Source organism: Fusarium odoratissimum, assembly GCF_000260195.1.
Source record: "Fusarium odoratissimum NRRL 54006 unplaced genomic scaffold supercont1.1, whole genome shotgun sequence".
In the NCBI taxonomy this organism is placed as follows: domain Eukaryota; kingdom Fungi; phylum Ascomycota; class Sordariomycetes; order Hypocreales; family Nectriaceae; genus Fusarium; species Fusarium odoratissimum.
In genome coordinates, this window is record NW_022158687.1 from 1,223,648 (window position 1) to 1,239,519 (window position 15,872).

The 15,872-nt window shown below is 44.7% G+C and overlaps 6 protein-coding genes and 3 non-coding genes across 11 annotated transcripts; 5 read left to right on the top strand and 4 right to left on the bottom strand.

Moving 5' to 3' along the window:
- Positions 1-10: 10 nt before the first annotated feature.
- Positions 11-845, top strand: FOIG_00442 (small nuclear ribonucleoprotein F). The gene is made up of 2 exons (XM_031196578.1): positions 11-315; positions 375-845. The coding sequence occupies exons 1-2, from the start codon at positions 116-118 to the stop codon at positions 442-444; spliced, it is 270 nt and encodes an 89-aa protein (XP_031072345.1). The 5' UTR covers positions 11-115; the 3' UTR covers positions 445-845.
- Positions 846-865: 20 nt separating this feature from the next.
- FOIG_00443 (uncharacterized protein) lies at positions 866-3,311 on the bottom strand (the record flags this gene model as incomplete). Its single annotated transcript, XM_031196579.1, has 3 exons — positions 2,541-3,311; positions 1,153-2,369; positions 866-1,088 (listed from the first exon to the last, which is right to left on the bottom strand). The coding sequence occupies exons 1-3, from the start codon at positions 2,679-2,681 to the stop codon at positions 866-868; spliced, it is 1,581 nt and encodes a 526-aa protein (XP_031072346.1). The 5' UTR covers positions 2,682-3,311.
- Positions 3,312-3,420: 109 nt separating this feature from the next.
- FOIG_00444 (uncharacterized protein) lies at positions 3,421-4,657 on the bottom strand. Its single transcript, XM_031196580.1, has 2 exons — positions 3,481-4,657; positions 3,421-3,437 (listed from the first exon to the last, which is right to left on the bottom strand). The coding sequence occupies exon 1, from the start codon at positions 4,427-4,429 to the stop codon at positions 3,809-3,811; it is 621 nt and encodes a 206-aa protein (XP_031072347.1). The 5' UTR covers positions 4,430-4,657; the 3' UTR covers positions 3,421-3,437; positions 3,481-3,808.
- Positions 4,658-4,943: 286 nt separating this feature from the next.
- FOIG_00445 lies at positions 4,944-5,055 on the top strand. The gene has a single exon. It is a non-coding gene; the product is annotated as a tRNA-Leu (tRNA).
- Positions 5,056-5,136: 81 nt separating this feature from the next.
- Positions 5,137-5,248, top strand: FOIG_00446. Its single transcript has one exon. It is a non-coding gene; the product is annotated as a tRNA-Leu (tRNA).
- A 1,964-nt stretch (positions 5,249-7,212) lies between these two features.
- Positions 7,213-8,217, top strand: FOIG_00447 (uncharacterized protein). Its single transcript, XM_031196581.1, has 2 exons — positions 7,213-7,460; positions 7,514-8,217. The coding sequence occupies exon 2, from the start codon at positions 7,547-7,549 to the stop codon at positions 7,880-7,882; it is 336 nt and encodes a 111-aa protein (XP_031072348.1). The 5' UTR covers positions 7,213-7,460; positions 7,514-7,546; the 3' UTR covers positions 7,883-8,217.
- A 648-nt stretch (positions 8,218-8,865) lies between these two features.
- On the top strand, positions 8,866-10,055 carry FOIG_00448 (uncharacterized protein). 3 transcript variants are annotated; one of them, XM_031196582.1, is made up of 4 exons: positions 8,866-8,981; positions 9,098-9,458; positions 9,520-9,629; positions 9,688-10,055. In XM_031196582.1, the coding sequence occupies exons 1-4, from the start codon at positions 8,933-8,935 to the stop codon at positions 9,963-9,965; spliced, it is 798 nt and encodes a 265-aa protein (XP_031072349.1). In that variant the 5' UTR covers positions 8,866-8,932; the 3' UTR covers positions 9,966-10,055. The 3 variants fall into 3 exon arrangements, with proteins under 3 accessions (XP_031072349.1, XP_031072350.1, XP_031072351.1); XM_031196583.1 differs by having other exon boundaries at positions 8,868-8,981; positions 9,520-10,036; XM_031196584.1 differs by lacking the exons at positions 9,520-9,629; positions 9,688-10,055 and having other exon boundaries at positions 8,868-8,981; positions 9,098-9,515.
- Positions 10,056-10,240: 185 nt separating this feature from the next.
- FOIG_00449 (uncharacterized protein) lies at positions 10,241-13,784 on the bottom strand. The gene is made up of 3 exons (XM_031196585.1): positions 13,329-13,784; positions 12,392-13,272; positions 10,241-12,335 (listed from the first exon to the last, which is right to left on the bottom strand). The coding sequence occupies exons 1-3, from the start codon at positions 13,571-13,573 to the stop codon at positions 10,501-10,503; spliced, it is 2,961 nt and encodes a 986-aa protein (XP_031072352.1). The 5' UTR covers positions 13,574-13,784; the 3' UTR covers positions 10,241-10,500.
- A 1,774-nt stretch (positions 13,785-15,558) lies between these two features.
- FOIG_00450 lies at positions 15,559-15,674 on the bottom strand. Its single transcript, XR_004093411.1, has one exon. It is a non-coding gene; the product is annotated as a 5S ribosomal RNA (ribosomal RNA).
- Positions 15,675-15,872: the final 198 nt, after the last annotated feature.

Consider the following 15,872-nt stretch of genomic DNA (forward strand, 5'->3'; position numbering starts at 1 on the left):
CTCAGGCACGCAGTGCTAAACCCAATACGCTTGACGCGCCTGTCCTTTCGCAGCCACCAGAAAGCTCACTCATCAACCTCAAATTCGACCCCCAAACTCATCACAACCACTCAAGATGAGCTTCGTCCACCTTAATCCTCGCCCCATGCTGGAGAAGCTTGTCGGGAACCCAGTTCTTGTCCGTCTAAAATGGGGCGAGGTTGAGTACAAGGGAACGCTGGTTTCCATCGACAGCTACATGAACATTCAGCTTTCCGGCACCGAAGAGTACATCGAAGACAAGCCTACTGGATCACTGGGCCAAGTATTGATCAGGTATGAATTTTTGCCCATCCTGCCTTTTCAGACACGCGGTGCTAAACCACGAAATACAGGTGCAATAATGTGTTGTGGGTGCGCGGTGCAGATGCAGGAAGCGACGCTGATGCCGCTATGACCGGTTAATCTGCGTCAACGGTGAAGGAATTGTGAGAAGGAGAGGAATAAGACACGATGCTCTTGAAGTTTGTAGAGCTTTGGTCTGATACGAATCTAATTCCCGGGGGATCGACACGACACCGCCTCTTCAACTATCATCAAGCCTACGTAAACCATGTATCTACACATGGCTCGCCACGAGGTAGCACTTATCGAGTTGTTCTCAAAACCTAGATCTTAAGCTTCAGGCGGACGGCCCACGACGGCCCACAGTTTGGCAATGTTTGCTATAGTTATAATCTAATCACAAAATATGAAGATTACCATGGTGTACCAAGAAACAGATCTATGAGTGTGTCGGCCAGCGTTCAGCTTGGCCCTCTTCTTCAAGCAACCCAATACCCCTAGTACTTCCCCAAACAATGCCCACACCAATGCCAGCGAACATTCAGAACCCTGCTTGTTTAGGACCAAGTGTGAAAACAGCACATTTTTTGCCATAAGCGCCTTTCGGCGTCGCAGACATGGGTGCGTTTTCGTGCCGACGTGTCGTCGTTCGTAGGGATGAAAGCCAATTGAACCAGTTACGCTGAGCTCTTCCTCTCAAGACTAGTGAGTCGAACCACCATCGAGCGTAGGGGTGTTGACAGTTTTCAGACAATTCGAGAAAGCTAGATGAATTGGTCAGCAACGACGAAGAACCTGTTGAGCTGAATGATGGACATCCCAACTTACTCGATGAAGCCTGTGACATCGTCTGTTCCTTGTGGAAAATCCTCCTTATTGCCCGTCCAGAAATCACCTCCGTCAGGTAGGCGTAAATCAATATAGCCCTTTAGGAGCCACAGTGTGTCGTTCTTCTCAGGTTCTTGAATAGTTTTAAGAAGCTTGCGCGGAGGCTCCCCCATGTTCCCGGTAGACGAGACACACAACTCTGGAGGATAGTCTGCATCCTCATCAGAAGACTTTAAGAGACTCGATACCCTATCTTCAGGCCGAGCTTCACCCCGAACTGCTTTCCAAAGGCTGATAAAGTCGGTACCGTTTTGGTGGCTTTTCATCGCTGACAGGGGCAAAGTGCATGCCGAATTGTTTATGGGAACTTTGATTGTCAACCCTGTTGCAGTTCTGATATCGATTCCCAGATCCGTGAAATGTATCGTACGCTTATCGTCTTTCTCAAGCGGAGCAATGATAGGGCCCAGCTTAATGTTCGTCGTGACCATTGAGTCGTTTTTTGACTTGAATCTGAGTTGAACTTTTCCGCGCTGTGACACTTTGATCTGGTGACCTTCGGCTTCATTCAGATCGAGATACAGGGAGCCAGCTACTTTCCCCCTCGTAATGTTGCCGAGCCACTGCATTTGTTGTATCATGAACTGTTGCGATGCCCTTTGGAGTTTTATCCCTCCAGTTTCATCGTTGCTAGACTCACCAGCATCACCTTTGCCCCTGAAAGTCTCGATGAATCTGTCGCGCTCCGGCTGTACCACCCGATCGCCTCTCGCAGTCTCTAGTGAGGCGGCAATCCAAACACCTTCGTCAAGTTCCTGTAGAAACTCCACCCAAGCAACCTTGTCCAACAACCAGCCACATAATTTGGGTACCGTGTCTCCAAATAGTTGTTCGGCCTGTTGGCGTCTGATTGTCGATGACGGGGGGCCTTCGGTCTTTCCACATCGTTCAAGGGCGAGTTTGAAACGATATGGGGGATGCACAGCAAGTGACTTGGTCTCGAATAAGGATGAGGGTATGGGCGAGTATGGCTGGTTCCCGGCGATTGCAGAATTGTTGTCATCTAGGGTAGGTTCTGGCAGTACAGAGGAGTTGGAACCAGTCCAGGACCGCTCGAGCAGAAACTTCGGCAAGTTTTTTATGTAGCTGTTGATGACAGCATTCTGGAATGAATGAACGCATTTGGGAAACTCTTCGTTGAAACTTCTCAAGTCACCCTTCCATTCAGGGGGGTGTGCAGCGTCTAGAGGATTTGGCCCAACAACCAAACCGCCATGGCATCGATGGACGCTGGCCGCAACGGAGAAGAACGCCATATACTGAGTGACCTTGTTCCTAAGTTTGCGAGGAAATTCGAGCGACTCATCCTTTCGGATAAAGTCGTAAACCTTCCTCCATCTTTCCAGCGTCTTGTCCGAGGGACCCCAGTTATTTGACGTTAAGCTTGCCCTTGGGTCGCCAAACCGTTCGTTTTCTTCGAACACGTCTCGAGGTCTTTTCTTTGAGTCATCTTCTGTTGATTCAAACATCGGTTGAGATATACCCTGATCGGAGAGGGCACTGTAAGAGAGGTGGTGATCTAGCACAGCTCTTCTGTCTACTGGGATACTGAATGAAGGGAGTGCATGCCCTTTAGTTGCGGCTGACCGAGTCTCTTACGCTACGCTCTTGCAAATCATTGGCTCCAAAGTATTTATCTTCTTTGTGTAAGCAAACTCAGCTTTTGCAACCTGTAGACTCTCGAAGTATCCTGCGTTTTTCAAAGTTGCCTCTGCTTGGATGTGGAGTTCGATACACAAAGCCTGGCGTGATGTATATGAAATATCATGGCTCATAAGCAGACGAATTGCAGTGTCCATGTAGACCCATGTGGCAACCCACGGGTACCAGAAGACCTGGTCTTGACTCGACATGCTTGGATTTCTCGCGAAACTACCAGGATGAAGATGTGGAATTATGATGGCGTCGTAGCTGCTGTTTGGAATTTGTGCCAAACGAGGGATACCCACTTCGTTTAGAAGACTACAATATTAGTAATTTGATTTTGGGGGGTCTCATAAACATACGATTTAGGTGGAGTTTGCCGCCGAGATGGTCGGCAGACCCAAGCGTAAACATGCTGTCCAAGACTAGCCACAATCAACGGTCGAATTGTTTCCAGCCAACTATCAAACAAGTCCTAGAGTTGCATCAGTAATACAGTGGCCATGGTTTCAGAAATTCGTACCCTTGATCGTTGCTTGTGCTTGGGAGCCAGCTGTGGCCAGTTGAAAAGTTGATTGAAGCTGAAGAGATTCGCCAGAGACGTGATAGAGGCATCGCACACACCCGTTTCCATTGCAACCATTAAAGTCAGCACACTTCTAACCAAGCTGCTAGTAGCCCGGATGCCGCTCAGTATGCCGGAACCATCGTTGATACTGCTAATAGGTGGCTCTTGTCCGCACAGAGCGAGTACTGAATAGCCATTAAGCCAGGATTTAGCCACAGCCTGGGCGGAGACACCAGTGATATATGTCTCGCGGTTCGCCTCCTTCACCTTATCTGCCTCACTCCAAACCTCTTTGCGGGTATAATCCTACCACCCAGCGAAAAGAAGATTGATGTGGGAATGGACGTCGTGTGTTGGCGTGGTAAGGCAGCTGTTGGCTTTTATTCAGAGGCTCGTTTTGCATCGCAAGAAGACACGTTCTTCCTCGTCATCGACGCTTATGACCCCATGCTTTCCCCCACGTTGACGATTAAGGAGGATACGAAACCCGAAAAAAGCGATAAGGCAGCGTTCGGTTTGATCAGTGACAGAATTGTGAAACCGCTGAGACAACATGTTCTGTTGGCTGCTCAATTTGCCGAAATCTGGCACAAAGGTTCCGTGGATTGTGAAAACCTTGTGAAGAGCAGCAATCTCAGGATATCGCTTATGTAGTATATAGAGAAACATTCCAAGGAGTGACTGTGGCCGTTCTGCATTCTTCTGCACCCGTTTGAATGGGTTTCTTGGCGCGGATCTTGATCCAACGTAGCGGACAGTTATCCGGGTGGTGGGATCACTGCATCTGAGGAAAAATATCCAATCTTGTACGCTGTTCTCGTACCCGTGTAGTCGAAGCTCCTCAGTTATTTGCTGAAACTGCCTGGCTTCCATCGGCCAAGATCTGAAATACGCAACGGAGCCTGCTTCAAGCTTCGGGGACAATTTTGTGCATTGCTCGATTGTGATGATCTTTGCTAGCTGATCGTCACTTGTTAGCATTGGGTGATTGAGCCAGTCGCGCATGGCGGTTCCGACCCCGTCATCCTCTCCATATGAAAGGATTCTATAGGCAATTAGTTCATCAATATCCGTTGCCAAGCCGAGTCAGGTTCGTAGAAGCTGCTGAGGAATACGCCCATCTCCCAGAGAAGACATGGAGTAGCTTCTGCATCGGGTAATTATCTTCTTGCGCTGTTGTACTGCTCCTCCAGAAAAGCTGGCGGACCTTCTCCGAGACGAAAAACCGCCCATGGTGGTTAATGACGTTGGCGCTGACTTGATGCTGTTACGCCATTTGCAAACAAATTAAAGAATGCCCTGGCGACTTGAAATCGTGGAGCAAGTGTGTAGTCGCAAGATGGACAAGAGGAGGAGGTGATTGACTTTCATAAGGTGAAGAGTTGAATGAGGCTTGAATTTATATTTAAATTCTTTAGAAAGAAAGAATGGGAGGAAAACAGGCAAGTTTAAAAACATCATAGGTAGATACTGAGGTTACTAATATGTACACTTTTTGCGAGAAAACCCTATAACCAAAGTCAAGGTGGCCGAGTGGTCTAAGGCGCTGCACTCAAGACACGGTCTTACCCAGTTAACTGGGGCGTTTTGCAGTATCGAAAGATTCTTGGGTTCGAATCCCAACCTTGACAGGGAATTATTTTTTTTCATCTAGACCATATATCACAGCATCATGAATATATACTATCTACTGCAGTTTCTTTATCAATTAAGTCAAGATGGCCGAGTGGTCTAAGGCGCTGCACTCAAGACACGGTCTTACCTAGTTAACTAGGGCGTTTTGCAGTATCGAAAGATTCTTGGGTTCGAATCCCAATCTTGACAGGGAATTACCTTTTTTACCATTTTCATAATCTTATAATATATAAAAGAATATACTAATATAGTCCTAGCTGCCTTATTGTCTATATGCAATCACATCGACAATGAAATGTAAAATGCCTCGACCTTTTCTTCATGCTCTCGACTCCCTCTGTCAACGGCTGGAGGCCACGAAAGCTGTCATGTCTAGCTCCTCGCTGTTGCTTTCGCTGTGGTATTATGATTAAACATACAGAACACAGTCGTTATATCGGTGTCTAAGTTGCTAAGAGTATCCAGCGACAAAAATCAAGCCCACGCAAGAGACAAGAAGAGAACATATCAAAGAGGTATTCAAAAATGAAGTTCACAGAAGACTGCTCGTGGTGTGCAACATAATGCCTGAATCGGAGACTTCAGGCGGTAATCCTCTGAAAACTCCTGTAAACCAACCTTTTTCTCAGGGCATTTACAGGTGGCAAATGGTTGCGCGAGCAATGTTGGCTGACTCCGGGGAAGCCCAACAGTGGGTCTCTGGAAGCGGGGGCGAGAGCTGGGGCCGCCGTTCCTAAGTGCCGCGAATCTGGGGAAGCGGGTCTTTAGCGGGCTTAGTGGAGATGCTTCAGGGGGCTCGAGGACCCTCTGCGTGCTAGCGCCAGTGATTAATGGACGGCACGCGACTTGTAAGAGTGCAATGAATCGCCGTAAGTTGTAGGGGGGGGAGAGAGGGTTTGAAATCCACGACAGAAGTACTTGCAAGGAATGTCACGAACAAGTCATCCTGCATAGACGAGCGAAAGGAGCGGGCGACCAGACACACCGTTTCCCTGCCTGGCTCCTGCATCTACCCTCTGTTTTCAGTAACTGTGCCGCACATTGTTGTTTTTGGTGCATTGGGTACCTTAGGTGCTGTTGAGATTATTGAAATTGAGATGGCAAAGCTACGTACTACTACCCACTTCACGACTGTGATGCACTAAACATGAGATTCTTATCCCTCTTGATCAATTGTTTCTGAATACTGGGCTGACACTTGCATTTTACGCAACACACGAAACGAAGCAGGGTCGCATTTGTTGATTTTACTGCGTAGAAAACATGCCACTTCCTGCTTGCCTTAACCGGCGGCGTTATGGAGTTTCAGTCACCCAGTGCCGGCTCCAATTTCTTTGATTTGATTTCATTTGATTTGCCTCCCTGCAAAACCACGTAGTCACATTTTCCTGTATTCTACTACTACGTGACCATTTTGCTAGATCAAGAAGCGCAATCTTCACAGCGAGGTACTGTATTTGATCATGTTGGAAGTCTGATCAAAAACCGAAACATCTAGATCAATTTTGAGGATTGCTTCGCTGCCATTTCTCTCAATCCGGGATGGCACTGCACATCTTGCTACCCAAGACAACCAAATCAACAAGCCACCATCTCGCTTAGAACAGCTGAATCTCGACTCGAAGCGACCCTCCCGCAGCAGGACCTCAATCTCCTGGATCGCCCCCTGCTCTCCCATTTGAAGGTTGCCACGCCATTGAACGCCTCAGAGGTCATTGTCGTTAGGCGCGGGGAAGTTCCCCTTGTCGCACGCATCTCTCCGCCTAAGCTGCCTGCCCTGCGCCTCCCGATAGGTACTTGACTGTTTTCAGAACCGCCTTGACCAAACCGTGAGCAGCGAGCTATCAAGTCACGAGGGTCGAGGCTCGACGTAAAGGAGGGCATTGACCTAAGGAGCGGCGAATCATCATCTGTCTCGGCCTGCAGGAGAGTTTGAGGTTGGGGGGAGATTGCAAGCCATCCGCATTCAAGTGTAACCTTGTCGGTCAGCACAGTATTTGTCTTACTATGTACCGCAAGCTACAGCGATTCATGCTTACACGGACAAGTATCGCGCCGTCAGTTCTCATACCTTCACCATGACCATTTGCTTGTCTCCTCGTTTGGATGTCGCAGCCTCCCTACCGTGCAGGTTGATCATCCAAGCGCTGTTACCCCGCTCGATCTTGTACAAGCAGTCATTCAATCATGGTTGCACGTATATAATAGAGTGAGTAGCCGTTTCCTCCTCGTTTTTGTTTTCTGTCTCTTTCATCCCAATTGAATCAATTCTTCAAACACCCATCAACTTCAACTTTATTGGTACCGCCTCCACATCCTCCTGACAACTCAAACACCTTTTTCACACTCCTCTTACGAAACCATCAAATCCGTTCGAACACGTCGACTGAATCAATCAGCAGTTAGTAAAACCCCCCAAAATACCATCGAGCTCTACCTGACACTCAGTGCTAGACACCTAAACTCCCTCCACCACAAATACACAACATGCCTGTCCGCGTTCCCAAGCTTCCCGCTGCCAAACCCTCAGAGATCTTCTGCATGGGTGCGGCCGGTGTTGGCGTCTTGACACCCCTCTATCTCGTCATGCCTGGCGCTGAGGAGCGTCTTTCCAACCAGACCAACAAGTGGGCTCCACGATGGGAGAGGAACGTCAGCTACTTCATTCCTCCCATGGAGAAGGGCGTCCAGCGCATTGAGCCTCCTGTGTCCAGAATGGTCCAACGTGTTGAGGACCGTCTTCCTCTTGAAAAGATGGCCAAGTCAGTCGACAAGGGCATTCGAAGTGGTATCGCTCGATTCAATGGCGAGAACAAGCCCTAAGAACATATTTCATCTGTCTGCGACCAGCCTTTACCGGGCGCGGGTCTTTCCTTTGTACATTATCATTAGCATACCCCGGGTAGATGACACATCGTTCACGAAAACCCATACATGAATTCAATGATCTTATCTTGATATGAACTCTTTTTTACCTCATGGTGACTTGCGTCTTGGTGATGCTTCGCGTTTCTCATGCGTAAAGGTCATTGAGGTCTCCATCACATCCCATGTGTTTTCAATCTCATTGTCCTGTTCTTGGCATTAGTTTTGAACTCAACCTGTAGATTGCCCCAAATAGCATTTCATCGTTTACCATGCTAGGATTTAACACCGCACCTTTATTAACTCCTCGCGCCTAGATAAGTGAGTGTCCTCATCCTTTTCACGATCAATTGACCGTGCTGCCGCCATCTGCCCGGTCCATGCCGTATGTAGGTAGACCAAGCTGATACTCTACAGACTTTGTGTGACGACCCCCATCGACTACTCGCGTCGTTTCCACGTAACATATAATACTGCTTGATATCAAAACGAGACCCGAGAGAGATCATCACAATACATATCGATCGTGGCGACGCGATACGACAGTGCCTGTCCATATCGTGTCAATTGTATCGATAGTGATAAGAACCGGGTTTACGGGTCGATATTCCTGGTATCCTTACGCCACACTCATTATGCATCAGTCTCCAAACTCTGTATCTCCCGTTAAAAACATGTCTGCCTTGGGAGATACTTCACGGCCTCTATGTAATGTTCATGAGGCTCAAAGCATGTCGTGATGAGTGGAACCTTGGTGCGACACATCCTGGCTCGATGGCTTCAATCTAACGACCGACCCCAGTTGGGTCTTTGTGGATACCCTGGTACACGAACAGTGTTCACAGAAGTGCCATGGGCCGACACCTTTTCCGAGATATCGTGGCCGCAGCGCTAAAAGACCAAGTCAAGTGGTGAGATAAGGCTATTCTGCTTTCTCTCCTCTCTATAGTCGCACCACCTTCTGCGAGTCAGGACACTTGTAATCAACACCACATCAACTCCACCAGAATGACAGTCTTACTTCGTGGATCCGCCTTCATCACAGGCGCAGCCTCCGGTACGTCCCGCTATTTGCTCAGTACCATCGCCCCGCATTTCACTATGCGCCATCGCGTACCGTGGCCGAGACGGACTCGGAGCTACTCATTTAGTGCATTGTTTGATCGTCATTAGGTATTGGACAACAGACGGCCATTGCCTTTGCCCAACATGGAGTCACAAAGCTAGCATTGGCCGACATCAACCAAGACGCACTTTCTATATCCGCCGGATCTTTGAAGAAACAGTTTCCCCATGTCCATATTCTACCGGTGCATCTCGATGTTCGCGACTCCACGCAGGTCAAGGAAGGCATTGCCAAGATAATCGGCGAGTTTGGTCGACTGGACATTGCTGTGAACAACGCCGGTATTAGTGGCAGTGGTCGAAAGACGCATGAGCTGGAAGACGATGAATGGCTTGGAATCCTCGATGTGAATTTGCAGGGTGTGTATAGATGTCAGAAAGAAGAGCTCGATGTCATGGTAAATCAAGAGTACGTCTGGGCACCAAGATACAATGAATCGAAATGGTTCAAGAGCTAAATCCTCTCATAGAGATTTGGGACCTCGGATTGGCCGTGGAAGGATCATCAACGTGGGAAGTATGTTTGCTGTTGTGGCACCAAACAACCAAGACCATACTGCCTATACAACTGCCAAGCATGGTACGTTGTGCAATGCCTCTGCTGACCACAGTCCGTTCAAGCACTGATAGACTGCTAGGCATCATTGGCTTGACCAAGGCTGACGCAAACTCGTACGGGCCTTTAGGCATCCGTATCAATGCCATCTGTCCAGGCTATGTCGAGACACCTCTATTGACGAATATTATGAGTCGTGATCCGGCCTCACCACTCGCAGTGGACTTGTCAAGAACTCCTTTGAAGCGGCTCGCCACTATGGAGGAGGTGGCAGATGCCATAGTCCTGTTGGCTTCTCCCATGAATAGTTACATGCAAGGTGCCAGTATGATCTGTGACGGGGGGTTTACCAGTAACTAGACGCTCGTAGTCTGGTAGTCGCCAGACCAAGATCTGTAACATATACCCTCTAACTGGAATTGAATCATCTGAATCATGCATGCGTATAAATGTAGACTCTGAACTACTATTTCGTCTAAGCCATGATTAGCTATGTTTGCCTTACTGATGTTGATTTCATTTGACCTCTTTGATTCTGAAGCAGCACGTACTGTGACTTCCTTTATCTATAAAACCCTATTAGATGGTCTCCCTTACATCTCGATATCGTGCTTCGGCTGAACCAGAATAAAGGATGGAAGTGAGGGAATTGTGGAAATGCTTTGTTGGTTTGGCAAAAGCCCAGAGCAAACGTTTTGATTTGGACCTATGCAGAGAGCGTTCTCATGACACCTAGTTTTAATATACAATTTCATATAGATACAGACTTGTTCATATCCCACAAAGATACAAATAGCAAAATCAACTTTGCACATCCAAAAAAACACAACAGAACACACCAGACGTGAACGTCCTTGAACACCTTGCAGAAGAGACAGTAACGCAGCAATAGCATCTAACCAAAATTAAAAAAGTCAAGAGAGTAGTTTCTCTGTTCATCGTTGTTCACGTCATTCAGACGTGTTGTCTTGCCCAGATTTGGGCCATATTCCTGCATCCTCCCTGAACCTACGGGCCCAACGTTGGTACTCGTCCAGTTTGTACCAATATGAGGGAGCTTACTGGATGAAGACTCATGCATACCACCCTCACTGCCCCCAAACTTCGGAGGCTCCTTCGCTGAGCTGAAAGCAGCTATTCCTGACATGATACCAGTCGACATCGCGGCACTCTGATTCAACACTGAACTGGCACTGAGACCAGCAGTTCCGGCAGACCAGTCTATGGCACCAGGAAATTGACCTTGTGGAAAAGAAGGCTGCATGTTAGGCAGGCCCCAATTGTCATGTAACGGGTTACCGAGGTTCGCAGCATTGAGTGTACCGATCATGTGGCCTGGAGCAAGGTCGGGATGATGCATATTGACTGCGTTCGTCCCCACCAACGTCAGGCCAAGTTGTTCCGGCTGGCTGTGCAAATTCATAGGAAACATGGTTGGATCAAGCGGTGATTGGCTTTGTTGGCCATACGGCAGAGATAGAGGTGGTGCCGGTTGCGATGTTATACCGAGATAGGACGGTTTCGATGAGGCATAGTCTGAGGTCTGTCGGTGAACAGAAGGGCGCCTTTTCTTAAGAGGTTGATTGAAGTCAGTATCGGCTTCTCGCCTAACAGGAACAACAGGAACTGATGTATTGCCGTCATAAGAGACGCCGCTCCTCGCACTACTGGCACCAATACTAATGGCCTGCTGTCCTGCGCTGCCGCTGCGCGACCGTGAAACGTCAGTCATGCTGCTCCGGATCTGATCAAGTACAGCCTTGAGCAAGTCATCCATCCTGCTAGCCGGATGATATGTAGCGCTCATATCGCCAACAGCATCAGATAGAATTTCAAGATAGCCGATATATGTCTGGCGATTTGGCTCATTGCGCTGGTAGGCAAGTGCAGCAATCAACGCTATTGATGCAGTACCAGCATGCTGCATTCCCGTAATAAAAATCTTTCGTCCGTCGAATCTTTGACGATGCTGCCAGAATATTCGGGCCACGCGAATCGCTTGCTGAGTACATATACTGCGGGCCAGCGATGTGCGACTCCCATGGACCACGCGTTGACGGTCATCGGTAGACATGGACGAACCCTCAGCAGTGATGTGGTGCCCGGGGCTTTCTGAATTTGCCTTTCTGTCGCTTTCAGGACTTGGATGCGATCCCGTGCTCGAACCGTCGCCCGAAATTGAGCCATATTTGGCCCATGGTCGATGTAGTAAAATCATAGTTACGTGATATTGTTGATGTAATAGGAAGAAACTGTAAGGAGCTGTCTTGACATTGCTCGGCTTCCATGCCATGCGGTCGGGCAATCGCCTATACCAATTTTGAAGTTGCCTGTCGAGATTAATGACCTGCAGATATCTGTTTTCTTCGGCTTCATTAGTCGCAAATGCGCCGGTCTGTTCCGCCACTGTACTGGAGTTGCTCAGATCACGTATTTCGACGATTCGTCCGGCCAATTCCATCAACTCAATGAGCTGCTCGTAAATTTCAGATGTCAAATCCATCTTGGGAGCATCGAGCCCGAAAGAAGCAAGCTGGGAAAATCGGTTTGATAAAAGGTCAACGTCTTGGCTTTTGATAGCCAATGGCCTACCCAGAAACAATCCCCAATATCTGTCATAGATCACACATGCCTGCATGACCATATTTCGAATTTTTGTGTCTTGTTCGGACATGCTGCTGGTGCAATCTAAGTGGAGGCCAATATCAAAAGCAAGGCGATTTGCCATTCCTAGACACGGTTAGCTGGAAGAAATTTCAAAAACATGCATAATGATCAAGACTCACCAGAGTACATCCAGCCGGTGTTATCTCTACCGACACCGCATTCAAGATCTCCAAGCAACAATAACGCCTGAACACTAGGAATACCACCAGGACGCTCGAGCTCGATGTCAAGCATGTGCTTGGCCTCTCTATGAAGAGAACTTTCTCGTGGACTTAGTGTAATCTTGCGCATATCATCTCTGTCCATATCGGCCACACGGTACCCCATGGCCAAGACTGTGATGTGAAGAAAATGAGAGTAAAACTTTGAAGACTTTGACATTCGGTCAGCTTCGAAAGCATCTCGATCAATGATTTGAATCACAGAATTATAGTAGTGGAAGAATCCATCCACAAGATAGTCGTGTGTCTCCGAGCTCAGCGATTGGATTATCTTCTCTGCTCTTCGGATTTGTTCAGGCGGTTCACGTGCATATGATAGACTTGTTGATTCAGCATAAACATGGCTGTTGGCTGTGGGACCAAAGAAACGCAGGCGTCCAGAGATTTGGTCGAATGACAGGTTGCCTTTGGTCGATAGAAGTCGATGGATTATATCCTCTTGCTTAGGATCCAGAATGCGAAATGGCGAATCTTCGTTCGAACGAGAGTACGCTTGCTGTTTTTCACGCGAATTTGTCGTCGCAAGTTCACTCTCACGTGTCGTGAAATCGTCGTTCTGATAGTCCGGGGGAGAGTGGTCCTCGCTCCCTGGGGACTTTGAGTCAGATTGCGGAGATGGGTCAGTATTGCCCGCCGTAGTGGCTATGGTGTCTTGCACATCGTGCCTTGTTTTGGGAGGATGAGTCGCTGGAGGCGGTACCACACCCTTTTCCAAAAGCAAGCCCTCAAGCATTGAGATTCTGTCTGATAATGAGGACATGTATGCTTTGGATATAGGACTTGAAAAATTCATTAGCCTTGGCTCATGATGGACCTGAAACACATGAGCTCATACCGTCTACGCTCATCGTCATTTTTGATGATGCACTCTGCGCCTGACTTTGCACAAGCGGTACACTCGGTCTGATTCTTGGGTACCACGCATCGAATTCTTCTGTCGCGGCATGACGCACAGGCGACAGATGCGCGGTGTCTTACTTGTTGCTTGGTTGTGTTACGCCCAGGGTTGCTTTTGGGGGAGGCATTCTTGCTGCTCGGATCCAGATTAAGCGCATCTTTTGCATTGGCAGAAAGAGCCATGATGACCTGCGCGCAGCTGAATACAGCTAGTCCCGGAGCGGGCTCACTGTTTTTGAGCCGGACGGGCCTCGGTCACCGAAATTGGACTGAGAATTGTCTGGGGAGATGTTGATAAGGAGAAGATTTTAGCTAGGAAGCGGAGTCGCAAAATGGGAGCTGGAACCTGGGCCTTAGCCTGAGGCTGGAGCTTGGACCTTTCCCCACGTTGTGATATGGAGCTACTCGTGGATCCGATTGAAAAGGAGCCCTACTGTTTAAGTAGGAAGTAAAAAAGTATAATATAAATAAAAGTCTAAAAGAGTTATAAAATAGTAAATAAGTTAAAATAAATTAGAAATTAAATAATAAAAGCTTTTAATTTTATTAAATATTATTATAATATATATTATAATAGTTTTATAATAAGAAAGCTAGGTAGGCTTAATAGTATTATATTAACTAAAGCTTAGGAAAAAAAAAATCCTTTATAAGGTAATTTTAAGAAAAAGGGGTAATTTATAGTTAATTTACTATTATTACCTAATTAATAATTAATTAGTTATTTTATTTTAATTAAATAAAATAAGAAGTAAAATAAGTATAATAATTCCTTCTTTTTTCTTAAATAGCTATTTATAACTATTAACTTATAAATAATAGTATTTTTAAAAGTACTTAAAAGTAAGTCCTTGGCCTTCTAATTAAAAGGCTTTATTACTTATTATTTTAATTTTAATTTAATTAAAAGAAAAAAGAAATTTTTTCTTATTTTCTTTTTTTTTTCTTTTTTATTATTTTAATTTTCTTTTTTTATATCTCTTAGTTTTTATTATAGTTTTATTTTTATACTTATAATCCCTTAGCTTATATATTTTTTACTTTTTAAGCTTTTAGTTATTTTATACTTATATTATATTAATATTATATATATTATCTTTTTTCCTTTTTTTTTTTTTTTTTTTTTTCTTATTATTAGCCTTATATAAGGCTATTAAGCTTTTTAATTTTTCTATAAAGGCTTAAATAATAAGACCCTTATAGTAAGCTATTATTATAGAATTTAAAATTATATAAGATTTATCTACCTTAATAATATAATTACTACCTTAACTAGGCAGTATTAATACCAGCTCTTAGCAGCTAGGTTACCTTTTTTTCTTTATCCTACCTAAAGGACTAAGATAATACTACACCTAGTTTATCTATTATATTTTTACTTAAAGGTTAATTAGGCCCTAACTAAGTAAGCAATTAAGCATAAACTTATAAGTAAGTTTCTTAACCTAGCTTTTAATCCTTCTTACTAATAGTATAATAATTATACTGCCTTAATACCTATTATATAAAATAGCCTATAGTTATATAATTATATCTATTATATAACTAGCTATAATTTTAATTTAGCTATTAGGCCTGCCTTAGATATAACTAATAAAAAAGAATTTAAAAAAATTTATATAATAATAACTACTATTAGAAAGAACTTCTTATTAAGGTATAAATCTAACCTTATTAAAATAGCTATTTTTAATTATAGCCTAATCTAGCTAATTAGTTATATAAATTAGAGGTATTATATTAGTTTAATTAATCTAAATTAGGTTAATTCTAAGCTATTAGGTCTTAAGGACTTAAAAAGGGGCCTAAGGGAAGGTTATTACCTTTAGTTAAATTAAGCAGCCTTCCTTACTACCTTTATAGGTTTAGTTATATATAAAAAGTGGCTTTTTAATATATCTAAAAGGGTTATTATTATTAAGGGGAAGCTACTCTTAAATTAGTAAAGAGTTAGATAAATATAAGGTAAAGGCAGGGTTTTATAGAAAGTTAAAGGAATTAGGTTAACTTTTATATAAGTTAATTAATAAAAGTTAAATTAACCTAAAGTTATAACTAGCCTTTATTAATTAAATATATATAATAGGGTATATAATTAATTAACCTTATATATAAGAATAAATAAAGTAAAGTCAGTGAGAAGTCAGTGGTTTAAACTAGGAAAAGATAATATATAATAGCAGGGATCCGCTGGTTATCACCGACCTAACTACTAATCTGCCCCTTACCAGCTTATCTATAGGAGAGTAGACGGGATCCCGAGTTCTCTGGTAGGTATGGTTATATGTATATTATCTCATTATTATAATTTTACTTTTATAATAATTTTTAAAGCTATTTTATTTATATTTTTATTTTATATTACTTTTAATTTTATTATATCCTTTAATCCCTTTAATACCTTTTTAAATTATTATATTTTTTATTTTAATATTTATATTTTTAAGCTAAAATTATATCTTAATAATCCTAATATTAATAA

Excerpts from the sequence above, each read along its gene's own strand:
- FOIG_00442 (XM_031196578.1), top strand. The coding sequence starts at position 116 with ATGAGCTTCGTCCACCTTAATCCTCGCCCCATGCTGGAGAAGCTTGTC. Across the intron at positions 316-374 it reads CTGGGCCAAGTATTGATCAG|GTGCAATAATGTGTTGTGGG; the intron begins GTATGAATTTTT and ends CACGAAATACAG.
- FOIG_00444 (XM_031196580.1), bottom strand. The coding sequence starts at position 4,429 with ATGCGCGACTGGCTCAATCACCCAATGCTAACAAGTGACGATCAGCTA.
- FOIG_00447 (XM_031196581.1), top strand. The coding sequence starts at position 7,547 with ATGCCTGTCCGCGTTCCCAAGCTTCCCGCTGCCAAACCCTCAGAGATC.
- FOIG_00448 (XM_031196582.1), top strand. The coding sequence starts at position 8,933 with ATGACAGTCTTACTTCGTGGATCCGCCTTCATCACAGGCGCAGCCTCC. Across the intron at positions 8,982-9,097 it reads CATCACAGGCGCAGCCTCCG|GTATTGGACAACAGACGGCC; the intron begins GTACGTCCCGCT and ends GATCGTCATTAG. Across the intron at positions 9,630-9,687 it reads CTATACAACTGCCAAGCATG|GCATCATTGGCTTGACCAAG; the intron begins GTACGTTGTGCA and ends ATAGACTGCTAG.
- FOIG_00449 (XM_031196585.1), bottom strand. The coding sequence starts at position 13,573 with ATGGCTCTTTCTGCCAATGCAAAAGATGCGCTTAATCTGGATCCGAGC. Across the intron at positions 13,273-13,328 it reads AATGACGATGAGCGTAGACG|TCCTATATCCAAAGCATACA; the intron begins GTATGAGCTCAT and ends GAATTTTTCAAG. Across the intron at positions 12,336-12,391 it reads CACCGGCTGGATGTACTCTG|GAATGGCAAATCGCCTTGCT; the intron begins GTGAGTCTTGAT and ends AACCGTGTCTAG.